The sequence below is a fragment of the Mesoplodon bidens genome, assembly GCF_964165515.1.
Source record: "Mesoplodon bidens genome assembly, chromosome: 19".
In the NCBI taxonomy this organism is placed as follows: domain Eukaryota; kingdom Metazoa; phylum Chordata; class Mammalia; order Artiodactyla; family Ziphiidae; genus Mesoplodon; species Mesoplodon bidens.
Window position 1 is genome coordinate 5,012,365 of NC_138179.1, and position 27,132 is coordinate 5,039,496.

At 51.5% G+C, this 27,132-nt stretch overlaps 2 protein-coding genes across 2 annotated transcripts; one reads left to right on the top strand and one right to left on the bottom strand.

Annotated features, from left to right (window-relative positions):
• Positions 1-344: 344 nt before the first annotated feature.
• On the top strand, positions 345-14,522 carry EPX (eosinophil peroxidase). Its single transcript, XM_081220222.1, has 13 exons — positions 345-435; positions 543-636; positions 834-1,009; positions 1,154-1,271; positions 1,360-1,489; positions 2,348-2,554; positions 7,460-7,778; positions 9,268-9,428; positions 9,784-10,039; positions 10,462-10,632; positions 12,771-13,008; positions 13,572-13,784; positions 14,097-14,522. Exons 1-12 carry the CDS (start codon positions 360-362, stop codon positions 13,771-13,773), a joined length of 2,148 nt encoding a protein of 715 aa, XP_081076348.1. The 5' UTR covers positions 345-359; the 3' UTR covers positions 13,774-13,784; positions 14,097-14,522.
• On the bottom strand, positions 11,132-26,127 carry MKS1 (MKS transition zone complex subunit 1). The gene is given in 21 exon segments (XM_081220223.1): positions 11,132-12,060; positions 13,499-13,574; positions 14,649-15,404; positions 15,406-15,488; positions 15,596-15,693; positions 15,780-15,862; positions 16,280-16,413; positions 17,090-17,197; positions 17,297-17,366; positions 17,718-17,788; positions 19,287-19,352; positions 19,610-19,652; positions 20,726-20,782; positions 21,317-21,425; positions 21,866-21,970; positions 22,235-22,363; positions 22,536-22,633; positions 23,655-23,810; positions 24,287-24,357; positions 25,464-25,573; positions 25,987-26,127. Coding segments are annotated over 19 exon segments (1,761 nt in total). The 5' UTR covers positions 26,067-26,127; the 3' UTR covers positions 11,132-12,060; positions 13,499-13,574; positions 14,649-15,314.
• Between the last annotated feature and the right edge of the window lie 1,005 nt (positions 26,128-27,132).

Below are 27,132 nucleotides of genomic sequence, written 5' to 3' on the forward strand. Positions count from 1 at the left end.
GCTCTGGGCCCTGGGAGAAATATGTCAGTGACCTCGACAGCAAAGAGGATGGGGATGGAGCGAGCAGATGAAAGAACGTCTCCATGTTGGTGGGGGTAAAGTGGGGTGCTTCGGTGTCACAACGCCCCCCAAAACGAGAGGGAAGTCCCAGAGCTCCACCTCAAGAGGCTGGGCTTCTGAGGCCCAGAGTTCCCCTCCCTCCCCCAGGACAGGCTATAAAAGTCCCTTCCCAGCTACGTCCACAGAAGAGCAGGAGGAGGTGAGAGGTCAGCTCAGCATCCTCTCTGGGTGAGAAGGCATTAGGGGACACCCACCCGTGTCATCGCTTACCCCGCTGTGGCTGGGGTCTCACTGCAGAGATGAAGTTGCTCCTGGCCCTGGTTGGGATCCCAGCCACCCTCCTCCTGGCCCGGCTCTCTGAGGGCACCACCCCAGGTAATAGCCCCTTGGAGAGCCAAGGAGGAGGGCAATGGAGGGGGAAGCACTTGGGTCTGAGGGACCTGTGGCTGCCCTGGACCCTAAGCCTCCTTCCCTCTGAACAGCCTCCCCTAGGGTAGTGGAGACCTCGGTCCTCCAGAGCTGCGTAAAAGAGGCCAAGTTGCTAGTGGATGCTGCCTACAATCAGACTGAGAGGAGGTGGGCCTGGGCCTGGGTCTGGGGACTGCATGGGCCTGGAAGGGTTGATGATGGGGGATGGATGGACTCCAGCCAAGGTCATCTCACCCATCACCTGCCCCTGGGCACCTTGGGGCAGTGCCATGTCGGTAGAGAGCCTCCCTTCTATCCATCCTTCTGTTTACACTGTGCTGACTGTCCTCTCCTCTTCTGGGCAGCATCAAGCAGCGCCTTCACAGTGGCTTGGCCGGCCCCATGGACCTCCTGTCCTACTTCAAACGACCGGCAGCGGCCACCAGGACTGTTGTTCAGGCTGCCGATTATATGCATGTGGCCTTGGGACTGCTGGAAGAGAAGTTACAACTCCAGGGGTCCAGATCCTTCAATGTCACTGGTACTGTGGAGTGGAAGGAAGCCAGGAGGGGCTTGCAGGGTGCACGCCTTGGGGTGTTGGGAGGGGAGAGGGGAAAGGGATGGGAGGTACAGGACAGACCAGCTCTAGAAGAAGCTAGAACCCTGCCCACTGTCCCACCCCCAGATGTGCTAACGGAATCCCAAATGCGGCTGCTGTCCCAGGCCAGTGGCTGTGCACCCCAGGATGAAGCCGAGAAGTGCAGTGACAAGTACCGAACCATCACTGGGAGATGCAACAACAGGTGGGTGCTGGGGCGGCACGTGACCTGGGGGGGCGGTTCCCTCCTCTCCTCCCCAACCCTGCTGACCCCAGCCCACCCACCACTGCAGGAGGAGACCATGGCTGGGGGCCTCCAACCGGGCCCTGGCGCGCTGGCTGCCAGCCGAGTATGAGGACAGGCTGTCCCTCCCCTTCGGCTGGACCCCCGGCAAGAGGCGCAATGGCTTCCTCCTCCCCCTTGTGAGTCAGGGCTGAGGGGCTGGAGGACGTTCCATCTCTTCTAAACGTGGGGAGTAAAAGCACGGCCCGGAGTCGGACAGGGCTCGAACCTGGCTGTCCCACAGGCTGGCTGATGACTCTGGGCAAGGAATCCAGCTGAATCCGTTTCCTCAGCTGTAAAATGGCAGTAAAACCCACTTACTATTGCTGTTGTGACTATTAAATAAAGTCTGATAGAAACATCCACGTAGGATGCGATATATTAATGCTAGCCATTACAATATTGTTTTTTCCAAAAGAATTCATGTCAAAGTACCTTGCTAAATATAAGAAGCAATACATCTTAATGTAGTTCTATCTATTGACCTCAACTATTTCACATTTAACAATTTATCAGTCTTCTATTCATATGCCAAAATAACAATCTGTCATCTACCCATCTATCAACATCCATTTATCAATTTTTCTTCTGTTGATCTTCCCATCTATCCAATTCTCTATTTATTATCCGTCACCTAGCAACCAATCCTCACATCTATCAATCAGTTCTACCATCTAATTATCCATTAGTCTATAAATTGATCTATCAGTTTCATCTATTTATCTCTCTGGAGAAGCTGGTGGGGTCTGAGCCAGCCAACCTGGCCCGTCCCCTTCCTGGAATTACTCCTGGAGTCCTCAGGAGCTGGGCTGGAGAGCATCCTTGTAGGAATGACAGCCACATAGGAAGTGGGACAAAGCAGGAGAGGGGAGGGGAGGGCAGGGGAGGAGGAGGGACTGTGTTAACTCCAGCAGGGGCAACCTGCCACCCCCTGAGTCCTGGGTTGGCTCTGACACCCTGCAGAGTCAGCACCCTACACTGATCTGTCTCCCCACCAGGTCCGAGCTGTCTCCAACCAGATCGTGCGCTTCCCCAGCAAGAGGCTAACCACCGACCGGGGCCGGTCCCTCATGTTCATGCAGTGGGGCCAGTTCATTGACCACGACCTGAGCTTCGTCCCTGAGTCCCCAGCCAGAGTGGCCTTCACTGAGGGCGTCGACTGTGAGAGGACCTGTGCCCAGCTGCCCCCGTGCTTCCCCATCAAGGTACTTACCCCCGACTCCCAGGCTCCTGATGTGGCCTCCACCTCTGGCCGAGAGCTGGGGCTGGGCATCTGGCACCTAGTGCACCTGCCTTAAGGAGCTGCTTGTGACGCTGGAGTATCAGACAGAGACAAGATGCACAGTCCAGCACAGACGCCTGGTTCTGTGTGTGTTTGGGGGGGGGCGGGCAACCTGCCAGGAGGTCCCGGTGCTGGCCTCACGGAAGGGGAAGAAGTTGAGACTAGCCTTGACCCCTGGGTCCCTTTCCAACAGGGGAAGCCTTTAGGGTCTCTTAGCTCTTGCCCTTCTCTCCCTCCTGGGGTGGTCTGAGGGCCCTGCAGTTCTCACCATTTCCTGGGATCGGGTTGTGAGCACGGTGCTCTCCTTCAGCTGAGAGGCAAGGATGGTGAGGGACACTAGGGAAGAAAAGATGGGCTCCAGGGAGCACAGCCTCTGCTGGGGACAGAGGGGACCCTCTGTGCACACACACACGCACACACACACACACACATTCACTCGCCCCTACCGGGTAGGGCAATGTTCTTGCGACATGACATGTGAGGGCCTCTGGCTGGCTCCTTCCTCAAGTTCCTCTGGGGAACTGTCCCCTATCTTCCTATTATACCTTTAGCTCTTGACTTTTATTTATTTATTTAATTTTTAACATCTTTATTGGCGTATAATTGCTTTACAGTGGTGTGTTAGTTTCTGCTGTATAACAAAGTGAATCAGCTATACATATACATATATCCCCATATCTCCTCCCTCTTGCATCTCCCTCCCACCCTCCCTATCCCACCCCTCTAGGTGGTCACAGAGCACCGAGCTGATCTCCCTGTGCTCTGCGGCTGCTTCCCATTGGCTATCTATTTTACATTTGGTAGTGTATATATGTCCACGCCACTGTCTCACTTCATCCCAGCTTACCCTTCCCCCTCCCTGTGTCCTCAAGTCCATTCTCTACATCTGCTTCTTTATTCCTGCCCTGCCTCTAGGTTCCTCAGAACCTTTTTTTTTTTTTAAGATTCCATATATATGTGTTAGCATACGGTATTTGTTTTTCTCTTTCTGACTTACTTCACTCTGTATGACAGACTCTAGGTCCATCCACCTCACTACAAATAACTCAGTTGCGTTTCTTTTCATGGCTGAGTAATATTCCATTGTATATATGTGTCACATCTTTATCCATTCATCTGTCGATGGATACTTAGGTTGCTTCCCTGTCCCGGCTATTGTAAATAGAGCTGCAACGAACATTGTGGTACATGACTCCTTTTGAATTATGGTTTTCTCAGGGTATATGCCCCGTAGTGGGATTGTTGGGTTATATGGTTCTGTTTTTAGTTTTTTAAGGAAACTCCATACTGTTCTCCATAGTGGCTGTATCAATTTACATTCCCACCAACAGTGCAAGAGGGTTCCCTTTTCTCCGCACCCTCTCCAGCATTTATTGTTTGTAGATTTTTTGATGATGGCCATTTTGACTATTTCCTTACCCATATTAGGGAAGTCTTCAACTGTAATATCTTCAAATACTTTCTCAGTCCCTTTTTTTTCCTCTTCTTCTTCTGGGACCCCTATAATTCGAATGTTGGTGCATTTAATGTTGTCCCAGAGCTCTCTGAGATTGTCCTCAATTCTTCTCATTCTTTTTTCTTTATTCTGCTATGTGGTAGTTATTTCCACTATTTTATCTTCTAGGTCACTTATCCATTCTTCTGCTTCAGTTATTCTGCAATTGATCCCTTCTGGAGAATTTTTAATTTCATTTATTGTGTTGTTCATCACTGTTTGCTCTTTAGTTCTTCTAGGTCCTTGTTAAACGTTTCTTGTATTTGCTCCATTCTATTTCCAAGATTTTGCATCATCTTTACTATCATTACTCTGAATTCTTTTTCAGGTAGACTGCCTATTTCCTCTTCATTGTTTGGTCTGGTGGGTTTTTGCCCTGCTCCCTCATCTGCTATGTGTTTCTCTGTCTTCTCGTTTTGCTTAATTTACAGTGTTTGGGGTCTCCTTTTCGCAGGCTGCAGGTTCATAGTTCCCATTGTTTTTGGTGTCTGTCCCCAGTGGCTAAGGTTGGTTCAGTGGGTTGTGTAGGCTTCCTGGTGGAGGGGACTATTGCCTGTGTTCTGGTGGATGAGGCTGGATCTTGTCTTTCTGGTGGGCAGGTCCACATCTGGTGGTGTGTTTTGGAGTGTCTGTGACCTTATTAAGAGTTTAGGCAGCCTCTCTGCTAATGGGTGGGGTTGTGTTCCTGTCTTGCTAGTTGTTTGGCATAGGGTGTCCAGCACTGTAGCTTGCCTGTCATTGAGTGGAGCTGGGTCTTAGCACTGAGATGAGATCTCTGGGAGAGGTTTCACCGTTTGATATTACATGGAGCTGGGAGGTCTCTGGTGGACCACTGTCCTGAACTCAGCTCTCCCACCTCAGAGGCACAGGCCTGACACCCAGCCAGAGCACCAAGACCCTGTCAGCCACATGGATCAGAAGAAAAGGGAGAAAAAAAGAAAGAAAGAAAGAAAGAAAGAAAGAAAGAAAGAAAGAAAGAAAGAGAGAAAGAAAATAAAGTTATTAAAATAAAAAATTTATTAAAAATTTAAAAGATTCTTAAGTAATAAAAAAAAGAAAGAAGAGAGCAACAAACCAAAAAACAAATCTACCAATGATAACAAGCGCTTAAAACTATAGTAAAAACAACAACAGGGCTTCCCTGGTGGTGCAGTGGTTGAGAGTCCACCCGCCGATGCAGGGGACACGGGTTCGTGCCCCGGTCCGGGAAGATCCCACATGCCGCAGAGCGGCTGGGTCCGTGAGCCATGGCCGCTGAGCCTGCGCGCCCGGAGCCTGTGCTCCACAACGGGAGAGGGCACAGCAGTGAGAGGCCCGCATACTGCAAAAAAACAAAAAAAACAAACCACCAACAACAATAACTACCAAAAAAAAAAAAAAAAAAAGAACCCTAGGACAAATGGTAAAAGCAAAGCTATACAGACAAACTCACACAAAGAAGCATACACATATACACTCACAAATAGAGAAAAAGGAAAAAAAATATATATCTATATACATAAAAAAATGGAAAAGAGCAACTAAATCAATAAACAAATCTACCAATGATAATAAACTCTAAATACTAAAGTAAGATAAACATAAAACCAGAAATAAATTAGATGCAAAAAGCAAACCCCAAGTCTACAGTTGCTCCCAAAGTCCACCTCCTCAATTTGGGATGATTCGTTGTCTATTCAGGTATTCCACAGACGCAGGGTACATCAAGTTGATTGCGGAGATTTAATCCGCTGCTTCTGAGGCTGCTGGGAGAGGTTTCCCTTTCTCTTCTTTGTTCGCACAGCTCCCGGGGCTCAGCTTTGGATTTGGCCCCGCCTCTGCGTGTAGGTCTCCTGAGGGCATCTGTTCCCACTCAGACAGGACGGGTTTAAAGGAGCAGCCGCTTCGGGGACTCTGGCTCCCTCAGGGCGGGGGGGGGGGGGCGGGGAGGGGCGTGGAGGCGGGGCGAGCGTGCGTCGGAGGCCGGCGTGACGTTGCGTCAGCACGAGGCGCGCCCGTGCGTTCTCCCGGGGATGTTGTCTGTGGAGCCCGGGACCGTGGCGGTGGCGGGCTGCACAGGCTCCCGGGAGGGGAGGTGTGGAGAGTGACCTGCGCTCGCACACAGGCTTCTTGGTGGCGGCAGCAGCAGCCCCAGCGTCCCACGCCCGTCTCTGGGGTCCGCACTTTTAGCCGCGGCTCACGCCCGTCTCTGGAGCTCCTTTAAGCGGCGCTCTGAATCCCCTCTCCTCGCGCACCAGGAAACAAAGAGGGAAGGAAAAGTCTCTTGCCTCTTCGGCGGCTCCAGAGTTTTCCCCGGACTCCCTCCCGGCCAGCCGTGGCGCACTAACCCCCTTCAGGCTGTGTTCACGCCGAAGCCCAAGCCTCAGCCTCCAGCCCCGTCTGCCCCGGCGGCCGAGCAGACAAGCCTCTCGGGCTGGTGAGTGGCGGTCGGCACCGGTCCTCTGTGCGGGAATCTCTCCGCTTTGCCCTCCGCACCCCTGTGGCTGCGGTCTCCTCCGTGGCTCCAAAGCTCCCCGCCTCCGCCCCGCTGCAGGCTCCGCCCGCGAAGGGGCTCCTAGTGTGTGGAAACCTTTCCTCCTTCACGGCTCCCTCCCACTGGTGCAGGTCCCGTCCCTATTCTTTTGTCTCTGTTTTTTTTTTCTTTTGCCCTACCCAGGTACGTGGGGAGTTTCTTGCATTTTGGGAGGTCTGGGGTCTTCTCTCAGCGTTCAGTAGGTGTTCTGTAGGAGTGGTTCCGCATGTAGAGGTATTTCTGATGTATCTGTGGGAAGGTGATCTCCACGTCTTACTCCTCCGCCGTCTTGAAGGTCTCCCTAGCTCTTTTAAACCAAGCATAGCAAATGCCGCCTCAATTTAGAGTTCCATTACTCTATGTGCAGGTCTGTTTTCACTGAATTGCCAGCTTCCTGCAACCTGTCCTGGGTTTCCTCGACCTTCACAGTCTCCGAGGCACCCGGCACAGAAAGGGGCTTAGGAAATGTCTGTTGAATTGAATGGAATGAAAGGAGCACAAGCCTCATGTCAGGAGAACTAGGTTCTAATCCCTCCTCTCCCGCTAACGAGTTGTCACTACCCCTCTCTGAGCCTCCGTTTCCCCACCTGTAAATGAGGATCTAAGGCCTCGTCCATGTCTAACCTTTCATGCCTCTATGACACAACGTGCTAAGGATGCTCAGATGACCTGGTGAGCAGCGTGAGTCTGGATGAGTCAAGGAGGGCTTCCTGGAAAAAGGGAGTTCTAAGAGCAAGGTTTTGAAGCAGGTGGGGGATGACCAGGAGGAGTGAGCTTGCTCAGGAGGGGCCCCAGCGTCACTGGCTCCTCTTCCACCTCAGATTCCGCCCAGTGACCCCCGCATCACCAACCAGTGTGACTGCATCCCTTTCTTCCGCTCGGCACCCTCGTGCCCCCAACACAAGAACAAAGTCCGCAACCAGATCAACGCGCTCACCTCCTTCGTGGACGCCAGCGTGGTGTACGGCAGCGAGGACCCCTTGGCCATGAAGCTGCGCAACCTGACCAACCAGCTGGGGCTGCTGGCCGTCAACACCCGCTTCCATGACAACGGCCGGGCCCTGCTGCCCTTTGACAACCTGCACGATGACCCCTGCCTGCTCACCAACCGCACCGCGAACATCCCCTGCTTCCTGGCAGGTCAGACTGGGAGGACGGAAGGAGGAAACAGCCAGTCCCTGGGTTCCGGGTTGGGAAAGCCCCGTGGGACTCGATGGAGGTGCACGGCTTCAGACCTCAGTATTAGGCGCACAGATCTGTGCATCGTCATCCCAGAATCAGTAAGTTGGCAGGAGTCCCTTTGTGAACCCGGTGTGTGGCTGGAGATCACCACTTGACTCTCTTCGGTGATTAGGGGCTCTCACCCCCTGTGCTGTTCATCTGGTGCGGCGCTGACTGCAGAAAGCCCCTCCCCCCCCCATTTTGATCCACTGCCCATCTGTTGCTCTTCATCATGCTTCTAGAACCTCGGAGAAAAAGCTCTTTCACACAGCAATAGCCTCTTTAATAACCTGAAAGTCGCTTTCACTTCCGCCTAACTTTTTTTTCTTCTCTGGGCTAAATTCCCTTAGAATCTTCAGTTTCCCCCCCTGCTCTTGCTAGAGACGGTCACCTGGTACCTTCTTCTGGATGCATAATCTGAACTCTCCTGGGAGTCTTTGCCCCTGCCCCCCATGCTGGTTATCATAATGATGGGCATTGCTTCTGGTTATTTAATATGTTTAAATGTGCCATGTCTAATCCTTACAGCAGCCCTGAAAGGAGGGCATTATTAGCACCCTCGTTTTGCAGATGAGACACTCAGGGAAGAGAACTAATGCGCTCCAGAGCGGAGTGTCAGATGGCAGAGTCCGCAGTGAGGACTTAAGTCAGTGTAGTGGCCAGGTCTGGGCTCTTTCCACGCTGCTCCACCACCTCCTTTGCAGGGCGTCAGCTGCAGCCCCTTTTCTAAGGATTGTATGTTTCTTGGCTCCTGGCAAGAGCGGCATGCGCCTTCACCAGAGGTTTACTTAAGAGTAGATTGAATAAGACCACACACAGGGGCTTAGTTCAGAGCCAGCAGATGACTGTGTGTAAGGCCACCTTCAGGAGCGTACCTTCCTCCCCGGCCTCTAGGAGAAGGTCTGGCTACAGGAACAGGCTCTGCCCAAACTTCCTTCTTTCTCCTTCCATGGGGCTCCCTGGGGAGAGCAGCATGACACCAAGCCCAAAGCTGGGGAGAGGTCCAGCCCCCGGAAGAGAACGTGCAGAAGGATGCAACCCACAGGACAGGTTCCTAGGATCACCCAGGACCCTCCACCAGCTGTGGATCTGGTAATCCTGCAGAGCAGAATCATTAGGCAAAAGGGTTCCCGCCCAAGACCAGCAGCTGCCCTGTGTCACCTCAGGCGAACTCATTCCAGTAACTTAGGGACCCGAGACGCCATTGTCCTCCCACTCCTGGCCCATTGTGTTTGTCAGTGGAGCCTCACAGCACAGCTGAGGAGATGGAGGCCCAGTGAGGGCCAGGAATTGGGCCCAGGTCATAGAATCCCACCACCTCTTTCTAGTCCCCAGAGCTCTGTCTGCCTTAGCAGAAAGACATTGCTCTGGGAAGGACTATGGTGACTCTGAACTTGGGGTTTTCAAGGTGACAGCCGGTCAACCGAAACCCCGAAACTGGCAGCCATGCACACCCTCTTTGTGCGAGAGCACAACCGGCTGGCAACTGAGCTGAGACACCTGAATCCTCAGTGGACCGGATACAAGCTGTACCAGGAGGCTCGGAAGATCGTGGGGGCCATGGTCCAGGTAGGGGGCCCTGGGTCCCAGCATCCCTTAGAAGGCAGTCTGGCGTGAGAAGCCATCCTGGGGGATGTGCCCCAAGTCAGCTAGGTCTGGGTGGTTGGAAGTGTTCTTGAGATCTGACCTGTATCCCCAACACTGCCGCTAACTCTCTCTGTGACCCCGTTCATGTCACCCAGCCTCTCCGGGCCTCAGTATCTCCATCAGACAATGGGAGATTAACATCGCCACATTTGACATACTGCCAATAAAGAATCAGTATGTCTGAGCAGCACTTCGAAAAGCAAAAGGTCTGTCCAAAGGCAGGGGAGTGGGGTGGGTGGCCACTAAGGTAACATTCCTCCTCCATCTTTTCTTCCAGATCATCACCTACCGGGACTTTCTGCCCTTGGTTCTGGGAAAGGCCAGGGCCAGGAAAACCCTGGGGCCCTACCAGGGGTACTGCTCCAATATAGACCCCCGTGTGGCCAACGTCTTCACGCTGGCCTTCCGCTTCGGCCACACCATGATCCAGCCCTTCATGTTCCGCCTGGACAGCCAGTACCGGGCCTCAGCACCCTACTCGCGGGTCCCACTCAGCTCCGCCTTCTTCGCCAGCTGGCGAATCGTGCACGAAGGTGGCCAGGTTTTCCAGAGGCAGACAGGGCGAGGGGGTGGGGCCCAGCTTAGTGCCGGAGGCCAGGCTACTGCTAATCATCTCCCCAAGCGAGTGAAAACCAGGCAGGTGCCACCAAGACCTTCAGTCACGGGCCTCCCATCCCCTCCAGGATTAGAGGATTTCTAAAAGGGGAGGAGACTGGTGGTTGTGGCCCTGAAAGGAGCTTGCCTTCCACTCCTTCTCGGAGAAGTGGGGGTGATTGCTTTTCTTGCCGGCTCCCGCTCCCTTCATGTCCACCCAGGCCACCGTTGCCGGATACGAACATTATAGAATGTGAGCGACTGGCTTGTCCAGCTCTGAGCTAGCTTGGCATCATGTGATGACCCTAGGGGCTTCCAAAAGGCTGGTCCAATCTGCGTTGCTCATGTTCCCCGCCACCAGGTGGCATCGACCCCATCCTCCGAGGCCTCATGGCCACCCCTGCCAAGCTGAACCGTCAAGATTCCATGATGGTGGATGAGCTCCGAGACCGGCTGTTTCAGCAGGTGAGAAGGATCGGGCTGGACCTGGCAGCTCTCAACATGCAGCGCAGCCGGGACCATGGCCTCCCAGGTGAGGGGGCTGCCCACCCCTTCCCAGGCTTCCCCAGAGCAGGGTTGCTGGTGATGGCTGGTTGGGGGGAGGGTTCAGAGAAGACCCTTGGCGCCTCCTTTCTGACTGGGACTGTCTACAGGATGCGCTGAGGCTGATGCAACAAAGCATCCCTGAGACCTCCTTGTTGCTGTTCTGCCACATCTTCTCCATCCTCCATACGGTCTCTAGCTTTAGGGTCACAACAGGACCAGGACTTGGACACAGGAGCTGAACAAAGGAGATCAGGACTTTCCAAATAGAGAAAAACAATGGCTTTAAACGGCAGGGAAGAGCTGCTCCATGCCCCATCACCCTGGCAAGATCCAGGGAGGCAGTTCCAGGGATATAGAAACTGGCTCTTGGCTCTAACTGGGCAAAGAGCCTGAGAGGCAGGGAACAGGCGGAGTAAAAGACAGACTGCCTTGGTTGTTGGCGAGGCCACAGAAAGACTTCATCTCAGGAAATAAGAAAACGTAGGCACTTTGCTAGGATCTTTAATGGATATTAACTCTTTTAGTCCTCCCAGTGACCTTGAAAAGCAGCTGTGGCAGACATTTTTATAAATGAGAAAATAAACTCAGAGACATCTAGTAATTGGCCCAAGCCCACATAACTAGGAAGTAGTTTCAAAATTTCTCCTTTCGCCCCCCCTGTTCAATCCACGGTGTTAGGGGAAGGCTTTGGCCACAGCCTCACTCATCTCTCCCTCTCCCCATCTCCTACGTCCCTGTCTAAACACAACCCGAAGCCCCATCTGCCTCTGCTCATTTTTGGCCATGAATAATAAAGGGTGGGCAATTTCTACTGCACCTAACACAGCCCCTGGCTGGCACACAGCAGGCACTCAAGAACCTGAGTTTCTTTCCTTCCCTACGCTTGGGTGGTCCTGACAGCTAGTGTGATGGGTGCCCCCTGCTGGAGATCTGATATCGCTAGCTGCCCAAGCTGCCACACAGTGAGTTTCCGTACCCTCTAACTGTCCCAGAAATAGTGTCCTGATCCCAGCTCTTGCAGTCTCCTCCAACCGCTTCCCAAATTTGGAATTGGAAGGCCTGGTCTGAACTCCACTTAATGGTGGGGTGACCTTGGAAAAGTCACAGTTGCTCAAGCTCAGCGAATATCCATTGATAACATTGGGATTACAAAGTACCTCACAAAAACGTGAGGATCCTGAGAGATATCCACACCGCAGTGCTCAGTAATGGTGAAACATTATATGGTTTTCCTTTGTTCAGCTTGGGGGATGGTGTTTGGGAGTTGTAGTTCAATGGACAACGTTGGGCTGGTGTTTCTTTGAGGCCTGGCAAAGCTATCTTCCTCCTATCTTAATGGTCCCCATCATATCATGTGACTTGTCCTGGTGTGGGATCCTGATGGCTGAGAAATCAGTATGGTCTTTGTTAGTTTCTGAGTAGGTGAAAAAATTTTTTCAATTTTAGTTAAAATTTTTAATTTTAAATTATAGAGATATAATTAACACATCACAAAATTTACCAATGTAAAGTATATAATTCAATGATTTTAGTATATTTAGAGTTGTGCATCATATCTAATATCAGAACATTTTCATTACTCACAAAAGAAACCTAGTAATAATAGTCACTCCCCATCCCCACTCCAGCCCGACAATTACTAATCTTCTATCTCTACATATTTGCCTATTCTGGACCTTTCATATAAATGGAATCATATAGCATGTGGTCCTCTTCTGAGTAGATTAATTTTATCCATGTTCTTCATTTCTTGGTTCATTCGCTCATTTATTCATTCGGGCATTCTACAAATCTGAGTCTTTTCTGTTCTAGGTAATGTCTTACTTGTGCCTGATTAATGCCACGATAATATCACTGTGATTGTGAGCGTTGGGTTACGACAGCTTCTTACATTAGGACGCACTCCTCAGTGTGTGCACAAAGCATGGTTGTCTGCTCGCACTGAAAGTTAAGAGGGCAGTGGTGTGGTCTTCGGAAGGTTCAAGGCCGCTTCTGCCAGCAGGGATTTTGTTCTGCCCAGTATTGCCTGACCACAGAGCTCCCTCAGGAGAAATCGCAGCGAGCAGAAGCTAATGGGAATCCGCAGGAGTAAGACTAAACCGCTCCTGTCCCCTTTCCCTACAGGGTACAATGCTTGGAGGCGCTTCTGCAGGCTCTCCCAGCCCCGGAATCTGGCACAGCTTAGCCAGGTTCTGAAAAACCAGGGTTTGGCGAGGAAGTTCCTGAATCTCTATGGAACACCTGCCAACATTGACATCTGGATTGGGGCCATCGCAGAGCCTCTTTTGCCAGGGGCCCGAGTGGGGCCTCTTCTGGCTTGTCTTTTTGAGAACCAGTTCAGAAGAGCCCGGAATGGAGACAGGTAAGTGCCCCTACCCTAAAGGGACCAGCCCCAGAGGCAGGGCAGAAAAGCATTAGAATTTCAAGGCTCAGCAATGAGAGAAAGTACTCTTTTTAGCGTCATCTCTTCCAAGTACACAGGATCTGAGACCAGGAGCTCCTCCCTGGAGAGCTTGGTAAGAGGCAGAGAGAGCACTTGCCTGAGTTGGAGGCACCTTCAGCTCAGGAGAGAGACTTCTCAGCCTCACTGTTCCAGGCTTAAGGATCCCAGAAAACATGGGCACAAAGGCTAAATCTGGTTTCCCTCCAATAAGCTTGTGGTTTAAGACTTGACTTATTTGGATTTGGCATTTACCTGGGTTCAAATCCAGTCCTGGCTTCTTAAATTACTGTGCAATTAATACTGGGCAATTTACTAGACTGCTGAACTTGTTTCTTCCTTTATAAAATGGGAATCATACCTATTTTGCAGGGATTTTGGAGAATTGAATGAAATAGTGTATGTAAAGTACCTCACACACAGCAGGTGCTCATTCCTGTTCATCCCTGCCAAACTTCACCCACATCTCTCCACTGTCTTGGTAGGTTCTGGTGGGAGAAACAGGGTGTTTTCACCAAGAGACAGCGCACGGCCCTGAGGCACGTTTCCTTGTCTCGAATTGTGTGTGACAACACTGGTATCACCACCGTTCCGAGGGACATCTTCAGGGCCAACGTCTACCCCCAGGACCTTGTGCCCTGCACCTGCATCCCCCGCCTGAACCTGTCAGCCTGGAAAGGCAGATGAGGCTTCTGCAGGTAAGGGGGACCTCCTGCAACATCCCTGGGCTGGGCCAGGCCCTCACATCCTTCCCTGGACAGGACAGCTGAGTCCTCTCAGGCCCCTAAGCAGAAACAACAGAACTCGTCTCTAGCAACAGATTACGCTTTCACAGTGGCTTCCCAGTATGCTAGCCTCTGGGCTGATAGTTAATCCCAGGGCCCAGGACTTTGAGGGGGCAATTAAGAAGTATCCAACTAGCCTCAGCTCGGTCATCAACACCCTAAGGACAGCTCAATCTCTGGACAACCAGCAAGTTCCTCACTTGCCCACTTGTGCTGCTTCCACAGGAGTCCATCCCAAGCCTCCGACCTTGGAGACAAGGAAACCTGGGGAGGACCACAAGGCTACCTCCTCCCCTGGAGCAACTGCTTCCTGCTGATGCTTTTGCTGGCTATAGCTCAGAGCTGGTTCTCTGGCTGGAAGTGACGGCCAGGGCCCCCAGCAGCAATGAACCCCCCTGCCATGCGAGCCTCTTATGTATCAGGTCACATGTCAGCTCCAGGTGCAAGCGCTCGTGAGCTAAGCAAGGGGGTCCTGAGGCCCAGGCAAGAAGAGTCATCTTCATCTCCAGCCACTTTCATCTATTTCCCACCCTGTCCCTGACCCCTGCCTATGACTGGGAGGCCACAGAGTCCCAGCCTCCAGCCACCCCATGGTCTTTCTCTGGAGCCTGCAGGCTGCACAGCACACTCTGCTTCTACCAATAAAGCACCCCTGAGGGCAAAAGTTGGTTTCTGCATTGGGCTCGGGGTGGTGGTGGGGGCGGGGGCTGGACCTCAGTCCCATGCTTTGCTCCAGATGTTTAAGAGGAGTGCCGCTAAGACACAGCTGGCACTAACCTTAAAGCCTCTCCTGGGGGCTGAGTTTAGAGCATCGAAAGAAACACTGTGGAGTAGGACAGGGCAGGGAAGGGCACCAGCGTTAGGGGCCCCGACGTTAAGGAGAAAACCTTGGCCATGAAAGCGACCTGAGCGGAAAACCAGCCGGCAGAACGTCAGTCAGTATAAGAAGGTTTTATGTACAAAAAACACAATAACAGACGACAGCTAGCTAGCAGCAAGGACTGGGCACTGCCTTCAGCCTTCATTTACTACAGAGACAAGCCCCCAGCAGGAAGTGGGGGCTCCCCTGGGAAGAGCAGGCTGGGTTCCCGGGCCAGGAGTGTACGATCTCTCTCGCCTGCCTTCTTTCTCGGGCCTCCACGTGTAAAGCAGGTGTGGAGCAGGTGGCACTGCTGTCCTCTGCCACTGAGACCGTGAGACAGGCCGGAGAGGAGGCTGTGTCGGGGACAGAGCTAGCTTTGGGCTTTTCCCCCCAAAACTGGCCTCAAACCAAAAAGCCCGTCTTGTTGCGATGGTCACTTGCAGTGTCTGACATAGGAAGACGGGGACCATATGGGGGCCACAGGGTCTTTGGCTTTGTTGCCACCCAGCAGCTAAAGACCAGGCAGGGTGGCCAGCCCAGGATTCTCAGCTCTTCCGGTTCTCAGCAGGTCAGTGGGGTCTCTAATCAGAAAGACGAAGAGGGCCCAGGCCTTGGATATCACTCGTCTTGTCCTCGTGCACGGCGGGCCAGGACTGCAGGGAGCTGGGAGACCATGGTTCCCGAGGGGCTCACGAGGTCCTGGGGAAGGCTTTCTCGGGCCTCCTGCATGCGGCGCCGGGCTCGACGGAAGGCTTCTGTGAGGGAAGCAGACACAGGAGTCAGCCGCCACGGCGTGGCGGAAATGGGGCCCACGTGGATGCTGGAGGCGGGTGTGGCTGGAACTGGGTGGGGGGAAGCCTACCTAGCACATTGTGAATGGAACTTTGCTGGCTGAATCCCTCCAGACGGTCCAACACGCTCCTCATCCTCTTCCGGAGAGAGCTTGACTCCATGAAGGCCCTGTGGGGGAGCCCACCATATGGCCATGGCTGCTCTTGCAGCCCTCAGGATCAGGAGCCCCAAGGCGGAGGGCCAGGGCCACTCACCTGGACTGCTGCAGACAGTGCAGGCGGAAGGTGACGCTGCCCGTGGTCTCTGTGCGGAGTCCAAAGCGGCTCAGACGCTCCCCCTGCGGCATTCAGTTAACGTCAGGTTTCTGTTGGTTCCTAGGTCCCAGGCACCACAGTGGCCTCACTCCCATTCTTACTCCCATTCTTGGGGAGAACAGTTCTGTTGGGGAAACTTCATCCCAACATCCAGATTCCTGAGGACTCAGGGATGGGCTGGAAGGAGAGGCCAGTTACTCCGACAGGGACCAGGGGAAACCTCTAAGTGTACTATTTTCCAGAGCTCTCCTAGGACAGCAGTGATGTTTGTACCTGGTGCAAGATGTGGCCAAGACGTCCCGCTTAAGCCACAGGAAGGAAGGGACTAAGCAATAATGAAGCAATGAACAATTAAGAGTCCTTAACCCAGATTCCACTTACTCCAGAAGAAACACGGACATAAGTTCCCAGCATGAAGTCTCCCCAAAGACAAAAGTCACCTTGAAGGTTCCTGGTATCCGCACGTAGGAGAGGTCCTCCAGTTCCAGAGAGCCACCAATGAAAAACCTCCTGAGCTCAGCCACCGGGCCCAGCTCCAGGGGCCTCCACGTAGGGACTGTCAGCGTGTGTGAGCCTGTGCAGCAAGAGGAGAACGGGGCCGGAAACGGCACATGGTCCCTTGCTGCCTTCCCGGCAATGACACGGGCCTCGCCACCACCAAAACACCTGGTCTGGTGATGGCCTGACCTCTGGTGAAGGTCATCGGCGTGGTTTAGGGTACCCACTTGAGAATCAATCAGATGGAAATTCAGATCTCAGCTCTGCCAGTTGTAACCCGGGCACCAGGACAAGCTTCTCAACCTCTCTGAGCCCCATCCCCCTCATCTAATAACACCTACGCCTCACAGAGCGATGGGGAGAGTTAACTGAGAAGCACTTAGCACACTGCCTGGCGCACAACAGAAGACAGCGGCTATTATTTCAAAAGGAATGCTGATCCACTCAATACACACCCACCGAGAGCCCATCTGCCATGCAGCTGCTCCCTCAAGGCCACGAGTCAGATCAGAGGAGCCGGACGCAGAGCCCCGAGCTGCTCAACTTCCCAGTTAGCTGTCATTTCACCCACTTGTCCCTAACAGAGGGGGAAATTTTCCTCAAAAGGAGCAAGGAAATCTTGCAAGTGAAGTGCTTCTAACTCCCAATCATCCCTACTCCTCACAGGAAGTGGTCGAATCTTCTGGAGTGTTAGTCTTGTTTCTAGGAGCTAGGGCACATGGGCCACGTGCAGGGCAGGGATGAGAGGTCACCTGGGGTGGCAGGCAGCACCACAGCCCCGTAGCCTTCCACGCGGTACCTCTGCCAGAAGTCCAGCGAGAGGACCTCGCAGTAGAGCACAGGCCATGCCGGGAGAGCACCTGCAGCAAGGGGGAGAAGCGGCCAGGTCATGGGAGGCCTTCACCAGGAGAGGGCCTGTCTGAGGGGCCCCAAGGCCGAGCGCCTGCCGGGCCACTCACCGGCAGATTCATCCTCGTGGAGGAAGGAGGCCTCAAACGTGAACGGGTAGGAGAAGTAAGCCACATTATGCTAAAAAAGAGGAATGTTATTTTATACTCAGTGTCATGGGGTGGACATAGGGCTCACCTGGTATTTGTTTTCCCTGTAGCCAATGACAAGGTCACCGTCCCAAGGGAAAAAGAAAAACTATCACCCCAGGTAGGAAATCAAAGGCTGAGAGGTGAAGGGACACCCACACCCGAGCTGCTACCACTCTCTGTAAACGGCAGAGGGAACCCCTGGACCAGGCATCCCCGCAGAGCCCACAGCGAAGGGCCGGACCAGCTCTGGAATCTCCCCCAGGCCGTTAGCCTGATAATCTCCAGAGGCCTCCCCCGGGCAGTCCTGTTCCCTTCTAGGTGCCCCCTCTCGTTGCCCTACCATTCCCAGGGACTTGGTGGCACAGGTCTGTGTTATTCCTGAGAGCTGCTGGAACGCTGGGCTTGACCAGCCTGAAAACCAAAGACCACATAGAGTAAGTCAACGGGGAGGAAAGCAAGCGGTTGAGAAGAAGGCAAAGTTCCTTTCTCCATTCACTCACTCATTCCTGCAATCATTCATTCATTTCACATTCACTGTGTGCCTGCTATGTGCTATGACCGATCACTGGGGACATCTTGGTGACCAGATAGAAAAGCTTCCTGTCTCTCGTGGGGCTACCGTTCCAGGTGGGGGTGGGAGGGGGGAATAGACAACAAACCAACCAACAAAAGACTATCAAGTCGTAATAAATGCTGAAGTAAAAATAAAACAGGGTGAAGGGACTGAGCGGCTTGGAGGCTCAGTTAGACGGGGTGGTGAGGGAACACCAGTCAGAGGTGACACTTAGGCTGAGACCTAAACTAAAGCAGAACCAGTCGTGCAAAGATGATAGGACACAAAAGCTTTCAGACAAAGGAAATGGCCCTGAAAAGGCCCTAAGGTGGGAATGAACTTGGCCTGCTCAAGAAAAGAAATTACAACTGCAATGTTGTAAGGGAGGGATAGGCAGGGGCCAGCTCGTTCAGGGAATGGAGTTTGGATTTCGCTCTAAGTGGGAGGGGAAGCTGTTGGGGCTTTAAGTTCAAAAGAGACACAACTGGTTGACATTTTAAAGGCTCAGTTAGGCTGTGGTGTACGTGGCAAATGAAACGTAAGAGGGAGCAAGACAGGAAGCGAGAGGATAATTAGAAACCTAATGCTTTGGCCTAAGCAAGAGATGATGGTGGCTTGGCCCAGGGTCCTCGAGAGAACAGAGGATTCAAGACATCTTTTGGAGACAGAACGGACAAGAACTGCGGATAGAATGAATGGCGGTAGGGAGCTAGACAAAGTGAGGAGTCAAGGGTGTCTCTTAGGTTTCTGGTATCAGAAACTAAGTCGATGACACTGCCATTCGGCTAAGATGGGCAAGACCGTGAGGGCAGGTGTGAGGCAAGAGGGGGAATCAAGAAGCTTTTGGTCACGTTAAACGGGAACGACAAAGGGGTAGGTGGACATGAGTCTGGAGTTCAGGGGAGAGGCTCAGGCTAGAGAGAGAAATCTGGGAGTCTGAGACATACAAACAGTACTGAAGCCACAGGATGTATGAGGCCGCCTAGAAAGACTGTGGAGAGAGAGTGACAGAAGGCCAGGCCCAGCCTTGGATACTCCAATAGTTTTAGGTCAACGGAAGGTGAGGAAACAGCCAAGAAGGCCGCTGAGCCACCAACGAGAGAGAAGAGAGGAGCACAGAGCCAGAAGCCAAGAGGAGAGTTTCAGTGAGGAACGTGAGCTGTGGTGAATGCTTCTGAGAGGCCAAGTAGGGTGAAGGCAGACATGTCACCACAGGATTTCACAACTTGGAAGTGATCTATGACCTTGAAAAGAATAGTAACAATTTCAGTGGAGGAGTGAGGAAGGAAGTCTGACCGAATGCCTCTGGAAAACTGTCAGAACGGGTAAAAAGAGAGACTTATGAATATTACTTACTAGTAGTTGGCAATTCCACGAAGAAGTGGACGTAAAGATTGTCAAACTCATAGCCTTGAGCTGAAACTAAGAAAACAGGAAACTGTTTCAGCTTATCCTCCTATCACCCTTATCACCCGCCCCAGTCCTAAAGGGCCTACCCACGTGTGGAAGCGAGTCCCTCAAGGGCCAGGAACTCTCTGTGTTTCCAGGAAAGACACATGCCTGAGTCTCCCGAGTGCTGCGGACAACCCAAGGGCTCTACTAGGGCGGGGAGGATTACTCCACAGCTAAATCTGGCACTTGCCAAGCATCGAGGGACTTCTGTCTGGTAAGACACTTACCTACCTCTCCATTTACAAAGAGCCGGAGGGCACCTGGTACCGTCTGAGGTAGAGAGAAGTGGGGACAGATCAGGAGGTCTGAGGGAAGCGACACCTCTCCCCCAGCCTGCCCGTAAATCCCCAGGGGAACCTGACGCTGGACGTCAGATCCAGGTGTGTGACTAATCCCGCTTCCTCCCCACCTGCCACTTCTCCACAACTCTGCTTCCTTCATTTCTAAAAGTGTGTAATGTAAGGGGAAAAGCACCTAATTTAAATGGTGGGGAAGGCAACAAAGTGTGGGGAATTTACAAGAATGGCCAAGAGAAGCATCCACAGCTGCCTGCTGCGGTACAGCGAGAGGCTAGAGACCCCTGCTCCCTCTAGAGGGAGGTCAAGAAACTAGCAAGTTTCCTTTTTAAATTATTTGTGTATCTACCTTATCTAACTTTTTAACACCGAAAATCTGTTGCTAATACAACACAAAAATAGTGAAAGTTAATTTTTTAGAGAGAGAGAGGGAGGCTACCAGGTAACTCTCTCCTTGTTTCCAGGTCTAGAAATGGAACTCCTGGAAGAAGAGAAGATAAAGAACAGGACCACAGAACTACAGACTTAAACTCCTTTGTTTTAAGAGCCAACTATTTGACCAACAGAAATGACACCCCTCCCTCTCTATGGGGCATTAGGAAAAATATCTACATGAAGAGTAAGGAAGACACTTTTCATCTTTATATTTATTTATAAAATTAATTACGAAGTAATACATGAATGCACTCCCACTGATAAAAGTTCAAAACCACCTAAGTTTAGAGAATAAAAAGTAAACATTCCTGACATGTCCCTCTCAGCACCCAATAGCCATCTACCATTTCCCAATCCCACCCCCTCCCCAGAGAAAGCCACCCATAGGGTGTGTGCCCTTTGAGACCTTTTCCTATGCATTAACAGTTCTATATCAATATGCAATGCTTCTAAAACATAACAAGGACTATACTCTAAATGTTATTTTTTACTTTTTTCCACTGAAGAGTATGTCTTTGGGACCTTGAGGAGAGAACTGTCACTCAGCTGCAGTCAGAATGCTCTGGCTACAGAAACCCAGCTGGCGGAGCTGCAGGAAACCCAGCTACTCACCGTCTCAAAGTCAGTGCCCACAAGGCTGTTGAGATACTCCTTGCGCCGGCCATAGAGCTGAGGAAAAAAACCACACTGAAACTCGAGGTGCGACCCCAGCCAGATCAGGGTTCAGATCTGCATGGGACGGAGAAAAGCAGCAGTAGTGGGAAATGCCACAGAAAGCTGGAGGCCTAAGCATCCCAGACACTGACATCTGACAGTGAAGCACAGAGGCTCTGGAGTCCACTGGTCTGGGACCACCCTGGCTCTAGCACTTACATGACCTTGGGCAGACTGCTTAGCTTCTTGATCTCCATTTCCTCATTTGTAAAGTGGTAATAATAAAAATATTCACCTCAAAGGCTTGTGGTACAGTCTACATGAAATAAAGCATGTGAAGGGCCTAGCACAGAGCATGGTAAATGCTCAAATAAATGGCCATTATTATTATGACCTTATAATAGGGTCGAAACCTTGTATCTGATATTTCAGCAGTGCTTCCCAAGTCAGGGGAGGCCACTAAGAGCAAAGGCCTTGCACCTGCTGACCCAACCTCGACCGCGGCCTCAGCTCCCAGCTCTCTGGTTCTCGGAATGAACCAGCACTTACGTCCTTGAACACACGCTGTTCCCGCTCCTCCTCCTCAGGCTGTGCAAGGGAGGACACGTTGTCTATCGTATACTTCCACAGCTCCTGCTTCTCCCCGTCTGTCTCGATTCTGTAAGGTCAAAGCCGCAAAGGGACTAACTCAGAAAACAGGAGGTGGGGCCCTCCAGACCCAGCCCAGGGATGAGCCAATTTACAGTTCTGTTATTCTAAGACGTAAGATGAGGAACAGTCAGCCCAGAGGAGAAGACCTGGCTAGTTCATCTCTCCCAGTTTTGATTAGTCCCTACACGCAGCAGCACAGAGAATTATTTTCACTTAACTACGCTGATGAAGGTATCACTTGCAAATCAGGGTAGGTGCATATTTTCTGAGAACAGGATGCCCAGTGTCCTAAGGGTCTATGACCTGGAACAGAATATGGACCACTGGCTGGGAATTTAAAAGTTAGAACACATGAAGGGCTTTCAGAGAATCTCCTCAACTTGGGGCAAGAAGTGAAGCCAAGGAAAGGAATGCCAGTCTCCACCATCCCTTTCTTCCTCTTCTCACCTGTAGGGTCCTCTGGAGCCAGTGAAGTCAGGTTTTACTGTGATCACACCATTACTGTCCACCTTCAGAGTACAGAGGACATGTTCATACTTCTTATAGCCAAGCCTAGAAACCAGGGAATTAACACCAGGGTTCAAGATTGCTGCCCCACCCCCAGGGAAAGAGGAAGAGGTGTTCGGGACGCATCAGGGGAGAGGACACAGGCTGGAGTGAGAACTGTCATGGTAAAGTACTCTCTTCCAAAGAAATAGAAGAAGGAAAAACATCCCTCCCTCCCACATACCTGGGATGACTGTAACAGGAGAGAGATGGTTAGTGACAGGAGAAGAGAATGAAGGTCTGAGCTGGGCAGTAAGAAGCTTCACTCACTTTCCATAGGGACCCAGGTCTGCCATGATGTACATTGTCTGAAGAGGGGTGTTGATGACATGGCTGTTCCGGATGAACTCTTCTGAGGGTTCCCAGGTGACGATTCGAGACTTAAGGATGCCACCCTCCCTGGGAGACACCACAGGAACGGTCACTTCCCTGGCACCCCCCGAACAGCCTGAAGGAGGAGCTCAGGGGAGCACACGACGGTGGAGGCCCGCTGCGGGATGGGACGCTCGAGTTGGTGGGCACACCGACGGACCACAGAGGCCGCCACGGCCCTGTACACACTTGCACTCACATCCCTCGCCTGTCCTGCCGTCGCCGCCTGACATTTGCCATTCGCTCGACCAAGAATGAGGGTATTTCGCTGGCCGCGGTGGTCATTTTCTGACAGTGCTGGGAAAACAGAGCAGCCCAGTGTAAGCCTGCTCAGGGCCGTGCGGGACCAAGGACCTGGAGGGAAGTCTTCCTTCTGAAACTGCACACAGAACCTGAACCTCAGAGCAGGGCCACCTCACAGCCATGCTAACGGCGGGCACAGTGGCACAAACAGCCCAAGGAAGAGCCCAACCAAGCCTTGGTTTGCCTGAAGGTTGCAGCACCACAGTATCCTTGAGAAATGAGTTTCTTTCTGCTAATCTTAAAGGGAGCCTGCAATCTCCACACACACCCCAACAAAAAGTACGGTGAGCCTGCCTGGTAGATGTCGACGTCACTAGGTGGCTGGAAGATGTGAAGTGTAACACAAGTATTCTGTGGAAAACCCTCCCAAGGGTAACAGAACACTATCTGTAATTTTCTTTTGTTTACCAAAACAGACGACCCAAATTTTATATGCTACCGACCCACAGCTTTCCTGATATAAGCATCAACCTTTCAAAAACATTCACTTAACACCTGGCTCCTTGCAGAGATCTACAAGGTCAGAGACAAACATCAGATAATATAGGCACTCCCCTCCCTCAAGGAGTTTAAAATCTAAGAAGACAATGTAAACCAAGTCCCTGAGGGTTTGCTGTCACAGGCAAACTGAGGACATAAGCCAGTCCCCACGCAGTACTGAATTCTTCTTCAAACCCATATATTCAGTTTTGGATGAATTTTATCTAGATGGTTCTAGGCTCCATCCACCTGTCTGATCTCATGATGCACGGAGGAAGTCAAACCCAGTGGCTGCTTCTCCCAGTTTGTAGGCTGCATGCCTATCATTAGAGACACTGCCGGCTCCCCCAGGCCCTCCAGCAGATGGAGCAGGGAGCAGCAGCCACACCACCCGCAGACTGTGCCCACCTACTCCAGCTTGGGTGCCAGAAGCTCTGTATCCCCTTAACAGGCTTCTGAGTTAACACACAGAGAGGCCGGAAAGCTAGGGGAGACAAAGGTGAAGGGAGCTACGGTGCTTGGGAAAGAATGCTACCTCCTCCAAATTGGTGTATCTATCAGAGTCAGTGTAGGTAAAGATTCGTCGGTTCTTCCTGCCATCCAGATCCTCCAGCTTCAGAATCTCTTGGCGGTACTGATGATCCAAAGGGCTCTGACAGGCTGCTTCATTTTGGTACAGATCTACTTCAAACTGAGGTCACAAGGAAACAAAGTTCTACTGAGAATATGTCAAATTTTGTTCCTGTAACAGTTTGGTCAAATCAGTTCTATAGAGCTGATGCAATGTGACATGTTCTCATAGCCAACTGTCGTTTATCTAAACTAATGGGAGGACAGGAGACCCAACGAATGTTAGAGCTAAAAGGAACCACAGTGATAGTCTAATTCAATTCTGCTATTACAGAATTGACATACCAGAACAGTAATTCTGCTATTTTGGTATGTGGCCCAGAGATGAGAAGTGTCTTACCCAGGATTATAAAACTGAGTAGTGGCAGGCACTATATTCTATTGACCCCATAAGCACAACAGTGGAAAGTATAAGCTGTTATAAGCTTTCTGGAAATCAGTTTAGCAAAATATGTATCAAGAATCCTTCCCTGTGACTAGTGAGGTGGAGGTGGACCAGGGCGAGGCAGACTGAGCAGACAAGGGACACTGGCTCACCTGGCTGAAGAGCTTCTCTTGCCACCCAATCACGACCTCCTCCTCTTCATCTACCTCTGGGCGGTGTCCACCTCCAAAGACAACAGAGTGAGTCAAATGTTTGAGCCAAACTAGCACCACTTCTTGCTCTGTGGTTGGTTACAATCAAAGTCCCTGCTCTTATATTTGCCACAAAACCAGTTGGAGTTCACTGATCTATGAAGCACTCACTATGGACTTACTCTATAGAGGCTGTGGATATGTGTAGAAGCCAAGATTAGGACCCAAGAAGTCTTAATCACTACTCTGATTTGAATAAAAGGAAGTCATGCCTTCCAGGAATTATTTGATCTAATTCAGTGTCAAGAGCTGAAATTTATTAGATATAGGCTGAATAGCTCTTCCTCAATCCCAACTGCCTACATATTTGCTAGACAGGAACTGTGGCATTTTTATCTTCACTATTCCTGAAGCCATATTTCTAGAATCACAAACACTATAACCTTAAGAGACCAAGTATCAGGAGAGAAAAGGAAAGACATATTTGAAAGAACCAAATCTAATACACACACTCCTAGCTGAGTATGCCTTTTTCAAAGACACGTGCTTCACAACCTGCCAGCTCACACTCTTGCCCAGGAATATTTTTGAACAGAAACAACAAAAGCAGGGAGACCAGTGACCTAACACAAACACACTGTCTTCTCTTCCTCACTTTTCTGGCTTCCCAGAGAAGGAAAACTGCTAGAACACAGATGGTGTTAATATGTACAGTTTCCAAGCAGACCCCAATTTTTAAGCTGTTTTAAAAAGTGTTTAGTTGTATGTTTCAAGCTTGGAGTGATATTTTCTCTTAGAAAAAAAATGCCACAAATGGTATTTAGGTTGGCAGGCAAATTTATAACATATCTAAAGTATGGTATTTGCTATTTCCCTACATTTGACCACAATTCGGATCAGCATCTTGACGGCAGGAATCAAGCCTTATTCAATTTTACACAACATAATGTAGTAGTTCAAATTGCCTGGGATCAAATCCTGGCTTCAACATTTACCAGTCCTATGACCTTGGACACTAAACCCAACCTCTCTACACTTTTCTCAGACTATAGACCTGGGTACTCTGTCTTAAGAGGTAACCTCCGCCCTAGGCCCTTCCCCAGATCCCCAAGCGGCCACATCACCACCATTCACCCACCGGTGGATGGGTGAGGCCTAAAGGTGGCCAAGTCTATGAGGTCCTTCCCGGGCTGGGCAGCAGGCTGGTAATGGAGGTAGCTGCTTGATGTGATTCTTTGCAGGTGGACTCTGCCAGGAAAAGAGAAGCCCAAAATACTCGTTACAATACACTCCACCAGGAGATGAACGCCGAGCAAAGATGGGGAAACGCAACTCAGAAGAGGGTACGGCTACCCAGAATGTGGCGGGGTGTAAGCAACAGAGGGGATGTGAGTGCGGCGCGGGGACCTAAGGAGAAGACGATGGGAGGGTGTACTGGAGACACAGGGCCTCGAGAAACTTGGGAGGGGCAGGGCCCGGAAAGGGTGGGTCTGGAAGTTGTGAGCGAAGAGGGTGCCGGGTAGTGAGGGAGACGCGGGGAGGCGAGGTAACAGCGGTCAGGACTGCAAACGCAAGGGAGGGTCCCAGCAAACAAGAAGCGAAGTTGAGCCTCTAATTATCTGACAGCATAAAAGCAAGGGGCTCTGGGGTGATGCGACTACCGGAGGCGGAGGTTGCGCACAGGGTCCCAAGAGCGATACACGGCCTCTCCGGTGTCGCTGCTCCAGACGGCCTCCGCCATGACAGCTACGCTGCGCGACACTGCGCCGGAAAGCGCGCCGCCCCAGTTCCCCTGGCAACGGAAACGCTGGGTTAGGGAGGCGGGAACCCGGTTCCCTACGCGGCGCGGCAGAGCCCCGCCCGCTGCAGGCGCAGGCCCGTCGGTGCCGGCGCACGCTTCGTCTGGGGCACGTGCGGGCTTGCCGCTGATCCTGAGTGGGCGCAAAGCTCGCTCACACCCAAGACCAGACGTGATGCACTTTACAAATGAGGAAACTAAAGCAGCGCTATACTTTTATACGGATTCAGAGAGAAATGGTGAGGGACACCAAACCCAAGCGTCCTGAGTTCTCAACTACTACTTTTTCCACCACACGACACAGCCTCCCACTGAATCCTGGGACACTTTGGCCTCCTAATCGGTGGAGGTGACTCACAGAATGCACCCATTCTTCCCAAAGGAGTCAGGGGAGGTGATGACGGTTACCCAGACATGAAAATATATTCTTGGAAGAAGACAAAAAAAGTGTCAAGATTTATTAATCCTTGTGCTGGCATTCACTGAAACAGAGAAAGAAGAAACAAGGAAGCTAACAGTAAGGAAGGAAAAGATGTCATTATTACACTGGGTTTTCCCCTGCGTGTGTTATTTCCGGATTTTTAAGCCACCTTAGATACCTCACTGGCCTTGGGAAAAGTCAACAAAATGCCATGATGAAGACGTGCTTCGCTGGACTGCCAAAGGCAGGACACACCATAACCTTGAGTCTAGCTCCCTGGCACCTTGGGGATGTCAACAATGTTCAGCCTTTGACATTTGCTGCTTCCTCAACAGAGTAGGCAATTGTCCCGTGAACTCAAGAATCTCATGCCAGTTTCATTATATGGCATTGGGAGCCCTAAGCAACAAAGCTGCTGTTGTGTAACACTAAGGACTCACCGTAACAATAACCCTATTTATTTAAGATCTGATACAGCCTGGGTGCTTTGTTTGTATTGTCCCTAACCCTCCTAGAAACCCTTAAGTAGGTATTTGTTATTCTCATTTAATCAATGAAGTTATTGAAGGCCAGAGCTTGAAGGTTGAA

Excerpts from the sequence above, each read along its gene's own strand:
- EPX (XM_081220222.1), top strand. The coding sequence starts at position 360 with ATGAAGTTGCTCCTGGCCCTGGTTGGGATCCCAGCCACCCTCCTCCTG. Across the intron at positions 1,010-1,153 it reads CAGATCCTTCAATGTCACTG|ATGTGCTAACGGAATCCCAA; the intron begins GTACTGTGGAGT and ends TCCCACCCCCAG. Across the intron at positions 1,272-1,359 it reads ACTGGGAGATGCAACAACAG|GAGGAGACCATGGCTGGGGG; the intron begins GTGGGTGCTGGG and ends CCACCACTGCAG.